General features: G+C 35.4%; 1 protein-coding gene across 1 annotated transcript; it reads left to right on the forward strand.

Annotated features, from left to right (window-relative positions):
- The first annotated feature begins 498 nt into the window (after nucleotides 1-498).
- On the forward strand, nucleotides 499-6,544 carry LOC113096944 (polymeric immunoglobulin receptor-like). Its single transcript, XM_026262157.1, has 9 exons — nucleotides 499-648; nucleotides 789-1,106; nucleotides 1,249-1,566; nucleotides 1,720-1,767; nucleotides 1,861-1,879; nucleotides 2,035-2,067; nucleotides 2,638-2,738; nucleotides 2,852-2,904; nucleotides 5,087-6,544. Exons 1-9 carry the CDS (start codon nucleotides 588-590, stop codon nucleotides 5,207-5,209), a joined length of 1,074 nt encoding a protein of 357 aa, XP_026117942.1. The 5' UTR covers nucleotides 499-587; the 3' UTR covers nucleotides 5,210-6,544.
- Nucleotides 6,545-12,967: the final 6,423 nt, after the last annotated feature.

Consider the following 12,967-nt stretch of genomic DNA (forward strand, 5'->3'; position numbering starts at 1 on the left):
CATCTCGTCATAAAAAGGTTTGAGTTTTTTTCCCCCTTCCTCTGTCATGGTCATTATATCCTATTCTGAAAAGATGTACATTATCATTATAATGCACTGTAAGGATTTTTTTTTCTTTTTCTAAGCATTCAACCCTAAAGGTGCTGTATACGTTTTCCCCACCACTAGACATGGAGCTCTGCATCTCAGACCACAAAAAAAAAGAAAAGGCTACTCTTCACTCACAGCTTCACCTTTCAATAGTCTTGTTACTTAGCCGACAACATTCATATAGAAAAAAGTTATTAACTTTAATTCTGAGATAGCACAACTTAAGATAGCAGTAGAAAATCATAGAATTTGTCAACTACATTTTATTTCCTAAAGAGATGCAAATAACAATTGGAACAATAGGCTAACCTTTCAACCTAATTGTACTCATACTTTGAAAGAGTGCATCTTAAGTACTAAATGCTATAAATAATTACTTCTTGAAAGATCCCGCCCCAGTGACAGCATTCATCCGTTTTAAAAGTTTTATATAAGGGGAAGAGGGAAGTCAAGACACTCAAGAACAGAACAACTCAAGATACAGGAAGAGAAACACAATGAACGCATATGTGAAGACAAACACATTCTACATTTCAATCTGGATTTGGATCATTTTAGGTGAGAATACAGTACATGTATTGCTGAGTTCATTTCTAATAGATCCTGTTTAGCATTTTACAGTGACAGATTTATGCTCAGCTGTTCATGTTAAAAATGAGAAGTGACTTATTGTTGGACATAATGTGTTGTTTGTTTAGGTGTTGAAAGCTACAGCGGTGGGTCAAACCATACATTAACTATTTATCCTGGAGGATCTGTCATCATCCCATGTCATTATGACAAGAAATACACACAGCAGAAGAAATCCTGGTACTCAGGGATTGATCAAACATACACATACACAAACACAACAGAGCAGGATCTATCAGTAATTGATCATCCTGATCAGAGTCTCTTTACTGTGACTATGAGAAACCTGCAGAACAAACACAGTGGACTTTATTATTGTGTTGTGGAGACTGGAGAACAACCACCGATAAAAACAATATATGAGCCTTATCTCAAGATTCAGTCTAGTAAGACATTTTGTAATTGTTTTAATCTCATTCTGATGTTCAGTTCTCTTAAACTCTCTTTTATTCCTTGTGTATTTTATAATCACAAATAGATGTGTGTGTGTGTGTGTGTGTGTGTGTGTGTGTGTGTGTGTGTGTTCAGCTCCTGATGTATCTTTGATGAACAGCAGTGTCTCTGGACATGAAGGTGGTGATGTCAGTGTTCAGTGTCTGTACAGTTCTGGATATCAGAATAAAGTCAAACAGTGGTGCAGATATAAAGATCAGAGATGTTACACAGTGGGGAGGACTGACACATCCCAGAATTCATCAGTGCAGATCAGAGATGATGATGGGGGAAGATCCTTCACTGTGCTGATGACTGGACTGAGACGGACTGATTCTGGCTGGTACTTCTGCTCTGTAGGAGATGCACTGAATCCTGTTCTCATCACTGTTCAGAGAGACAATGAAAATAAAAGTATGTGTAAGCAGCCATACATTGAAAAATCAGTCCATTAACATGAGAATTATCATGTTTATTTAAATTTGAAGTGTGCTCTTTATATTTATAATAGTTCTTATTTTTTTGTAAATCATCTTTTGCATTCTGGCTGGTACTTCTGCTCTGTAGGAGATGCACTGAATCCTGTTCACATCACTGTAACGGAGGCAGAACCAGGTACAACTGTTTTTTTCAATAAATCATAAATGTTTTGATACTATGAAATAAAACACAACTAAATTTTTGTTTTATTTTTTACTTTGTCCGCAGGCACTGTCAGTGACAAAGAGTTAGTATTTAATAATTTCTCTGTAAATGACTTTCCTTTATAATAATCTTTGGGAAATTATTCTATATTTGTCTCTGGTTTATTACATGACTAACAGTCATTTCCTTGTTGCTCTGCTGATATTCTACCCTTTCTCCTCCTTTTTGTTTTTGCAGAAATGAAACAAAAGACACGGAGGAGCCACAAAAGTACTTCATGTGTATTGTTTAAAATAATTATAGTTTAACCTAATTCTAAAACCTTTAATCTGAAATACATAAACAGAAGGGCTTTTCACACTTCAAATATTCAGTCAGTAAACCCTGGATAATCTGAATCGTGGGTTATCTTGTTTCACCTTTCACACTGCTCAGTATTTACTCATGATTCTAGGTCTTCATAAACTGACATTCTACAGGTACACTGTATATCACGGTGTCAAACTCCAGCCCTGCACAGTTTAGATTAAACCCTAATTAAACCCGCCATAAACTCAAGTCAATATTTTTTTTCTTCTTAAATGCTGAAACCACTGCTGCTTATGCAAGTCTATATTATAACTTCAGGTAAAAAAAAAGAAAAAAGAAACGGTGCCAAACATGCTTCCAAATGTGATACTATTAATTCTCCTGTGGCTGAAAGCTTAGCCTGCAACATAATAACTCAGGGTTAACACAGTGTGAAAAGCCCTAGGAGTTTATATTAATACATTATTTTTAAGTTTCTTTTTTGGAGCTCTTTCAATATAAAAGTTAACATTTGTTTCTTTATTTCCACAGTAATGGACTCCTGATTGTGTGGCTTCTTCCAGCTTTAGCAGCACTTCTGCTGTTCTTGATTCTGGTCGGTGTTTTCACCTGGAGATGGAGACGGAGACCCAGTCAGTTTGAGCTGCACTACACTTTTATTTTATTCCCTGCTATTCTGACAGCACAGATTCAATCTATATGCAGTTAATGACAGATATTATTGTTTCCTCTTTTTAAAATGAAGAACAAGATAAACCTCACATCAGAGGGAGAAACAGCAGCAGAACCACTGACATGGTGAGTCCTTTATAAGAAGCAAGTTATGAAAATATTGGGATGATAATATAGGGTTCAACATCACTAAAGGCGCACCGGGGTGAAACACACATTTGACTTTAATTATAAATTCACTTTTTCTTAAGGTGTGCCTTTAACCCCTGTTATGTGCTCTATCATTTCATTTTTAGTATAAAAGACTCTGTCTGCTTTGATAACACAGCCTTTTCATTCTGATCAATCTAGAGACTGTTTAAGAGTCAAATGTGAGAAAAGAAAAGCATTTGTTGTTTTTGTCTAGCGTTCCTTATGTAGCTATTTTCATTGTTGACCAAGGAACGGGTAGTTAAGAAAAGGAGTTATAGCCTGTATTTATTATATCTGCTTCATTTGTCGGACTGATTTAAAATGGTAACTGATGAGATCATAAGAATGATCTATTAAAAGAACAGCTCATCAGAGGCACAGACATGTTTCATAAATGACCCTTTGATATGTGCTTTGTCATGCTTTGTCATGTCAGAAATACATGAAATAAATAATACTGATATTTCTGACAAGAATGCAACACTATTCACATATTTTACGCCACTCACATATTTCCAGGACATGGTTTTTCTTGATGTTACGGTTTTTGTGTGATTTGTATGAAATGCAGATGTACTCTAAACCTGAAGATCCTATGACACACAGCACCATAAAATGATGAAATCCCAAATAGACATTAATATATCTATTTTAAGGTGACCTTATGAGTCTATTTTTCTTATGCGTGTCCTGGGGCCCATTCTTCATACCTCGATTAATACATCTTAAGATGTTTTCGAAAAATGCCAGATCTTTTAATCGTGATAACTGATCTCAGGCTAATTTGGGTTTTAAAACGAATCTGAGGATTTTATTCAAATATCTGGATTAAGTTTCCTGACCCTGCGTCCCAGTGTACATACTATCTATCTGCCCTAAATAGTATTGAAAATTACTAATATCACATAGAATGTAGGATGGATTGTGTGCAGATTGACACAAATTTCTGTACCTTTATAAGGAAAGAGCAAGCAACCAAAACTACATTTAATGATACAATAGGTTTACATTACATTTAGTCATTTAGCAGACACTTTTATCAAAAGTGACTTAAATGAGGGCAATAGAAGCAATCAAAACTAACAAAAGAGCAACAGTATGTAATTGCAAATGACAAGTCTTGGTTAGCTTAACACAGTACATATAATAATAGAAAAAAATAACTTTTTTTTTTAACATGATTCCCAATAATTGTTAATGATTTCTAGTTTTTGTACATTCTTTATTTTTTTTCCCTTAAATGCTGTAATTAACAATTCATTTAATTTTATCTTTAAAGCAGTTTTTTTTTTCTCATGCGCGTCTTCAGGATACAGCTGTCACCACTCAAATGAATGCTCTGCTCAGAGGAACTGTGCATCATGTAGCCTATGTAAGACTTCAAAACAATTATAAATCTTTCAATAAGTAAAACTGGATGTGCTTATAGTAATGGGCTTTACACAACATTTTTATGTTATTTTCATTATATTTACATTATTTTTAATTTTGTACATGGATCAGTAGGGTATTCTTGTAGTAAAATATTGGTGGCTGGGACAGATTTTAAGTAATTCATCCTTAAAATCTTTCCCAGCCACTTATTTCATGTAAAGGGGATTAGGTCTCTTCTTAAGTATTAAAAAGATGTGATCTAATCCTGTCTACATGAAATAAGATGGTTTAAGTTTATACAGACCTGTTGCTCTGACAGCAACTCCAGTGTGAGCTTCAAAGAACAAAACAAAAAATCCAAGATTACACCAATTCGTCCACAATTAAATCGAGCTGAGTTAGAGATGTATGAAGAACAGACCCCTGGCTAGGATTGTTAAATTGTCTAAAATATTCAAGTATTGGCTTTTTCTTATTTGTGTGCTCTCTACTACTACTTTATTTGCTTTGCTTCGATGGCTCTATAGATCATTCCTTCTTGCATGCCATTGTTGTTAATTAATTTACCAAGCCTGCATACTTATTTGTCATATCTCTGCCATCAGCAAAGTATGAAGAAAAAAATAGAAAAAACAAACCCCAAAAATTTAAGGCAATTTAGAAATTAGAAAGTCTGGAGAAAGAAGAAATGCATGGTGACACTGAATTATTATTTTAATTATTACAATCCCTTTCTCCACAGGATCCCATTAATGACATAATCTACTACAGCACTATTGTTCATGTTCCTGGGAGTGAAGCGATGAAGTCTCCAGCAGGTGGAGCAATAAACAGCATAATATACAGCACTGTGGCTCCACACTGACAGCAACAGTGAGAACAACACAAGAACAGACCAAGAGAAACACAATCAGACTGTCTGTCATGATTCTGCCTTAATGTCCTGACTTTCCTCTAGTCTTGAGGCAGGATCATGACAGACCCGTGTTTTGTGTACAAGCACGTGGCCTTGTCTTTGGGCCATGTGCTTGTGTTGTCTCGTTCCTTTGCCCCGCCCCCCTTGTTATCCTAGTTTTGTCGTGATTGCCTTACCTGTGCCACCTGTTGTGTCTTGATTAGTTTTCCTATTTATATCCCTTAGTGTGCTCTGTCTTTTGTCGGTTCATTGTTTCTACAGAATTGTTTACATATTAGCTTGTGAGATGTTGTATTGTTACCCCTTGAAGAAATCTCTGTATTTCCCGTGAGTGTTTGTCTGTAGTTAGTGTTCTAGTGTTTTGAATTTGTTTATCGTGTCAACCCAGTCCTGTTAAGTTAGTTAGTCTCTGCCCTAGTCGTTGTTTCCCCCCTCGTGGGTTTTGTTTTCCCCTTTTGTCTTTAATAAACCCTCTGTGTAGTGATTCCTGTCTGCGTATGAGTTCCTCCCTTACCCTCCACATGACACTGTCATCACACACCTTTCTATTTGCTTAAGCTTTTTTTTTATTAATTTGCTCATGTGATGTGAACCTAATATTTTATTTTAAAATATATAATTATATTTCTGAAAGGACCTGTATGAATAGATGTGAGGGTCAAGACTATTGAAATTTCAAAACATAATTGTAAATGAATGCACAGTTCATAACTAGCCTACTCTGTCAAAAAGTGATCAAATGGGATTTTTTTCTTAGCAGTATGTAATTCTACATATTGTTTTATAGACTCGGTTTAATTTCTTCAATTTAAAAATAATTTTTTTGCTTACTTGTAAAGTGTTGCTTTCTGTAACTTGCATTATTATAAACACCTGCATATCTAAAATAAAGTATTGTAGTTTAATGTGTGAAGAAATAATGACTCATTTCCTTGATTGACTGTCATTGATCTCGTCTGAATGTTCAAGTGTTGCTTGTTCTTGTGTGTTTTTGCGGTTGTGTCACCTTTGTATTCTTTTATTATCTTTTACAGGAAACTGTGCAGGCACAGTACTTATGTTTTTATGTACTTGAATTTCTTATATTTTTTAGATAATATAACAGACTGGATATACTCAGATATGTTGCGATATTTCACTGCTATTAATTGTTATAAAATTCTTTCATATTTTAAAAACATGGACAATTAAAATTTCTTTAATCATCAGTTATTTTATTAATCCTATTTGCTTTTTCAAAATTATTTTATACCAACCCCCATGAAACCTCAGTTGGAAAAATGATTAAACACCATAATAAAAATGTAAACTTAAACTAACACTTACAGTTGTATAACAGTTTGTGTGTTGATCATTTTCACGCTTCTAGAATGTAACATTTTGTTCAGTGTTTGTGGCTTCACTCTTCTGAAAGAAAAAGGGGCTAAAACCATGTAGTGTGAGGTTGCTGACTACCAACTGGCTACTTTGCTCACTTGATAATATTTTTGTGGTTTAAGGTGATAATTCTGCCCTTCCTCTGAAACAGGAGGAAACGAAACACAGAAACTGCAGGAAGTGACCAGCTCCTCTCATGCACATGCACTCAGTTATAGACATGACTTATAGATAATGATGTTTCATGTTATTTTCTTAAAGTTGTTTTTACCTGTACAGATTTTATATTGGCATAAATAAGCCATATAGTTGTATCATTTACTGTACTTTGTCATTCTTCTGGTTACTTAGGCCTACCAACAGCGGCTAGTGAACTGGAAGTCTCAGAATAAGGTGAATAATCTTAATTCTGCTCTCAAGAATTATTTGGATGTTTTGTGTTCTGTGAACCTCCTCAAAAGTTTATGAATATAGTTAAAGATGCTCTGAATCCAGTAAAATGCATTTAATGGTTGCATAGTTTAATAAACAAAGACAAACTCACTATTAAGGAAAGTTATAGTCGGTTGTTCATTAGACTGAATAAGTCCCATAAATTATGTTGCACCTGAACAATCTCAGTGCCAGGCATAGAGTTAGCAAAGCTTTGGCAGTTTAACACTTTATTAAATTGTGATGGCAAATATACTAATGAAAAAATATGTCTCTCACACAAGTGTCCTGCAACAGAGTAATAATCCTGGTAGTCAGTTTACACATTTTCCCATTCATGAATGTTTTTTTATTGCTTCTTCAAAGACGAGACACCCCTCGCTGCAGACTGTAGCGCGGGTGACATCATGTCACGTATGTGTTTACCATGCATGCGCTTGTAATTTGCATTGCGTGATGACGTTAGTTGTTTTCGCTTCGTGCGTACATTAAAACGATGCGCGGTCCCACTTTATATTAAGTGGCCTTAACTACTATGTACTTACATCAAAAAATAAATACAATGTACTTATTGTGTTCATATTGTATTGCAACTTTTTTTTTTTTTTTTTTTTGCTGCTATTGAGGTGGGAAACCGGTAAGGTTAGGGACAGATTTGGTGGTATAGGCAAGTTTAAGGGTGTGTTAAGGTGTAAGGGATGGGTCAACGTGTAATTATACATGTAATTACAGAAATGAATTACAGATGTAATTATGTGCAGATATTTTTCAAATATAAGTACAATGTAAAAACATGTATGTACACAATAAGTGCATTGTACCAAATTAATAATTTAAATTTAACTACATAGTAGTAAAGGCCACTTAATATAAAGTGGGTCCCGATGTGCATACTTAACAGAAAACTCTTATAAAATGTTAAAGTATTAAAGAACATTAAGGTGTAAAGAAAGAACATGTTTAACCATGTTTCATCTGAGGTAAAATTATACGGAATTAAAGTTTATTCTGTAATATCTGTGTAGTATCTTACTTACAATATATTAACATTCTGTTGCACTTTACTTCACTGTGTATATTGTAATATTACACTTTAATGGCACCTTATATTTCTTATTGAGCTAGTCAAAATTACAACAGATAAAGTACAGTCGTCGGCTCTAATAGTGCAGATGGTAAGACGTGTGTTGTTCACAATTTGTTGCAATCGATCAGGGTCCGAATCTGCCTTTTGACTGTTTTTTTCTCCCTTTTCAAATTTCAAATCACATCAGAAAAGCATTTATTTTAAATAAAAATGAAGGAAATAATAAAATTTAATAATTTGAATTAAAATGATAATTTACACTCAGTAATTATTGCAAACTGTTTTATAATGTACTACAATACTGAGGTGCAGATAATTGCCACTATTTGCAATAATTGATATAAATAGCAGAAAATCCTGCTATTTTAACATAGTATAAATAGAATCTATAGCCATTTGCACTTAGTGTAAATAGCTACTGCCTTTCTTATTTTAATCTTTCTTTTGCTATGGTTCTTGTTTATCTATTCATTAACTATAAATTTGGACATTTTTCTTTTGCTTTGGCAATTCTGCATGTGAAACATTTAAGCCAATAAAGTAGTTTTAAGTTCAGTTGACTGCATCCCATTTTATGCAAGGTGCCTCCAAAAAAACCAAACTGATGACAGTGATGTTTTTTATTTATTTCCAAGAACAAAACAGAAAATATAATTGTATATACAAATGTAGATTAAGACTATAGACATGACACAAGAAAAAAAAAAATCAGAAATTCAGTTTTATCACTGATAAAACATTAAGCCAAGCAGTAGTCCTCAAATTCTTTGAATGAATCAAACCCACACAGGACTCTCCTCCTGCCGATTCCTCACACAGCCAGGTGGACAGTCTTTAAATATCTCACTGCACCGTATGCACTGGGTCAGAGAACATGACGCCCGAAACTCAGGTTGTATTGTTCAGACAATAGAGCATCACAGTCCCGCCCACAGCTGGTGCCGGAAGTAAAAATTCAATGCAATTTCTGCATTGACATTTGGGGTATAAGCCATAAAAACTTAACCATACATGGTAGACTTGAAGCAGCTACGACTGTACTAAGCGATAGTATATGCTCATATAAACGCAAAAGGATCATGGGGCACTAACCTTGTTTTGATATAAATGCCTTTTATTCGCGGTGTCTTGGCTAAGTACTTCATTACCCACAATCCTGAACAGTCCCACAATCCCACAGTGATGCATCTGATTGGTGGAGCTCGTGTAACCGTCTGGTTAAACCCCGCGAAGGTCCGTGAAGACTGAAGATCATTTATAAAAAAATACAATAAAATAAAAACCTGTGTTGCGTTTTTGCACGGTAGACTTATCAGTGCAATCATGATCTCCTTGGCTGCCACTAGAGTTTTGCAGGGAGGTTGGTAACGTTAGTTAGCATTATCGTCAGCTGTAGCTAGGCTTCTGTAGCCTTCATATGGTATGAGTCATATCAAGCATTTTATAATGCCACTGTCAAAACAATATTTAGCCTAGACATACCTTTTTGTGCATTTACTTAACATTTGTGTAATGGCAACGACATGTGTTGATGACTGAACGGTGATTGAAGTCTGGTACAAAGCACTGCAGCATGTTGCTGACGTTAACTGCTTTCACACACGCACACAATATAAAATACACAATACATTTATAAAACACTATTTATTTACACGATTAATACTGAAAGAACTGCTATTACTGCAAATTCACTATATGAAATAAAATTCACTGGAGGAAAAAGTTCGCGCGGGCGGCCGTCATCAGATTTGGATGTCGCTCAAAAGGCTTGTTGCCTCGTTCACGGTTGTGGCTTCAGTCGAATTTAATGAGGCGTGGTGGTTTATGGGATGAGTAGTTCCTGCGCTCGAAATGAAAATATGTACACAGTCTTGTACCTTTGACTTTTTTGGGGTTTGTCTTAATTTTTTCACTTGAAATGATATGTTATATGCTTATGAGTTCAGCCGTAGCTGGTTATCCTCACACATGCTCTAAAACTCTTTAGATAAGGATTTTTCCGAAAGTCAATGGGAGAAATGAATGGGAAATTTACTTCCGGCACCAGAGCTCTCTCGGGCTGAGGGATTATAGCATGGTGTTAGAAAAAGTGCTATGTACTTTATCTGTAAACTACCTAAAGTATTTAATTTATAACCAGCATAAACATAAACTAAATTAATAAAGTTTGTCAGGTCAAAATTTAGGTTGGCTTGGCTTGAGAAAGCATGGCCTGAAAGTTTGAAGTTTTCTTTAAAGTTGAGGGCTATACAGTCTGTCAGAGAAAGAAAAACAGATAATTACAGTACTCTAGCCACATGAAGTGGGTCTCTTCTCTGAATTTCTTCTCAATGACAATGTCCCCATAAAGTCATATTAAGACATATGAAGGTCAATTTAAGAGGTAACACTTTACAATAAGGTGTCATTGGTAAAAACTAGTTAATGTATTAATTAACATGAACTAACAATGAACAATACATGTGTTAGAGTATCTATTAGTCTTTGATAGTGTTAATGAAAAAGATGATACAGATGATTTTTTTTTTTGCAATTCATGCAACCATCAATGGCATTACTTAAATTAATAAGGTCTTTCTGCTCTATTTTAAGACATCTTTAATGGCATTTTAGGCGAAATAAGACTTTGAAAGACCAGCATTAGAATACTATATCATAAAACATGTCCTAAATGTTTGAAATCACACACATTTGCAATGACACTCCCTATGATTATGACCAAAGCATTCTTAGAATTAAAAGGAATTTAAACGCAAATTTTTAAGAAAACAAAAGAAATATCTCATATCCACCATACCTTACGAACATCCGGAAGTGAATGAACCTGGATATGCGCATTAATGACAGTCAGTACGGGCCACAATCGTATTTACGGTAAACACATATACGTTACTACGCATGCGCGATAAAAACACATACGTCACATACATACATGCATACATACAGTATTGTTCAAAATAATAGCAGTACAATGTGACTAACCAGAATAATCAAGGTTTTTCGTATATTTTTTTATTGCTACGTGGCAAACAAGTAACCAGTAGGTTCAGTAGATTCTCAGAAAACAAATGAGACCCAGCATTCATGATATGCACGCTCTTAAGGCTGTGCAATTGGGCAATTAGTTGAATTAGTTGAAAGGGGTGTGTTCAAAAAAATAGCAGTGTGGCATTCAATCACTGAGGTCATCAATTTTGTGAAGAAACAGGTGTGAATCAGGTGGCCCCTATTTAAGGATGAAGCCAACACTTGTTGAACATGCATTTGAAAGCTGAGGAAAATGGGTCGTTCAAGACATTGTTCAGAAGAACAGCGTACTTTGATTAAAAAGTTGATTAGAGAGGGGAAAACCTATAAAGAGGTGCAAAAAATGATAGGCTGTTCAGCTAAAATGATCTCCAATGCCTTAAAATGGAGAGCAAAACCAGAGAGACGTGGAAGAAAACGGAAGACAACCATCAAAATGGATAGAAGAATAACCAGAATGGCAAAGGCTCAGCCAATGATCACCTCCAGGATGATCAAAGACAGTCTGGAGTTACCTGTAAGTACTGTGACAGTTAGAAGACGTCTGTGTGAAGCTAATCTATTTTCAAGAATCCCCCGCAAAGTCCCTCTGTTAAAAAAAGGCATGTGCAGAAGAGGTTACAATTTGCCAAAGAACACATCAACTGGCCTAAAGAGAAATGGAGGAACATTTTGTGGACTGATGAGAGTAAAATTGTTCTTTTTGGGTCCAAGGGCCACAGGCAGTTTGTGAGACGACCCCCAAACTCTGAATTCAAGCCACAGTACACAGTGAAGACAGTGAAGCATGGAGGTGCAAGCATCATGATATGGGCATGTTTCTCCTACTATGGTGTTGGGCCTATTTATCGCATACCAGGGATCATGGATCAGTTTGCATATGTTAAAATACTTGAAGAGGTCATGTTGCCCTATGCTGAAGAGGACATGCCCTTGAAATGGTTGTTTCAACAAGACAATGACCCAAAACACACTAGTAAACGGGCAAAGTCTTGGTTCCAAACCAACAAAATTAATGTTATGGAGTGGCCAGCCCAATCTCCAGACCTTAATCCAATTGAGAACTTGTGGGGTGATATCAAAAATGCTGTTTCTGAAGCAAAACCAAGAAATGTGAATGAATTGTGGAATGTTGTTAAAGAATCATGGAGTGGAATAACAGCTGAGAGGTGCCACAAGTTGGTTGACTCCATGCCACACAGATGTCAAGCAGTTTTAAAAAACTGTGGTCATACAACTAAATATTAGTTTAGTGATTCACAGGATTGCTAAATCCCAGAAAAAAAAAATGTTTTTACAAAATAGTTTTGAGTTTGTACAGTCAAAGGTAGACACTGCTATTTTTTTGAACACACCCCTTTCAACTAATTGCCCAATTGCACAGCCTTAAGAGCGTGCATATCATGAATGCTGGGTCTTGTTTGTTTTCTGACAATCTACTGAACCTACTGGTAACTTGTTTGCCACGTAGCAATAAAAAATATACTAAAAACCTTGATTATTCTAGTTAGTCACATTGTACTGCTATTATTTTGAACAATACTGTACATTCACGTACATACGTGATGTCACCACGCTACAGTCTGCAGCGAGGAGTACTTGTCATAACAGGGCGTCTCCAAGATGGCCACCTGAACTGACGCTTTTTGTTGAGCTCTTCATCACAAAAGTTATATGTTAGCCTAACTTGGTTTTAGAAACTAGACTTTTTGATTTATAGTATTGTCTTGCTAGCATTCCATCTTAAGTGAATTTTAACGTCACTTTGGATGGGTGGGAAGAAA

Source organism: Carassius auratus, unplaced genomic scaffold, assembly GCF_003368295.1.
Source record: "Carassius auratus strain Wakin unplaced genomic scaffold, ASM336829v1 scaf_tig00216043, whole genome shotgun sequence".
NCBI classification, from domain to species: Eukaryota; Metazoa; Chordata; class Actinopteri; order Cypriniformes; family Cyprinidae; genus Carassius; species Carassius auratus.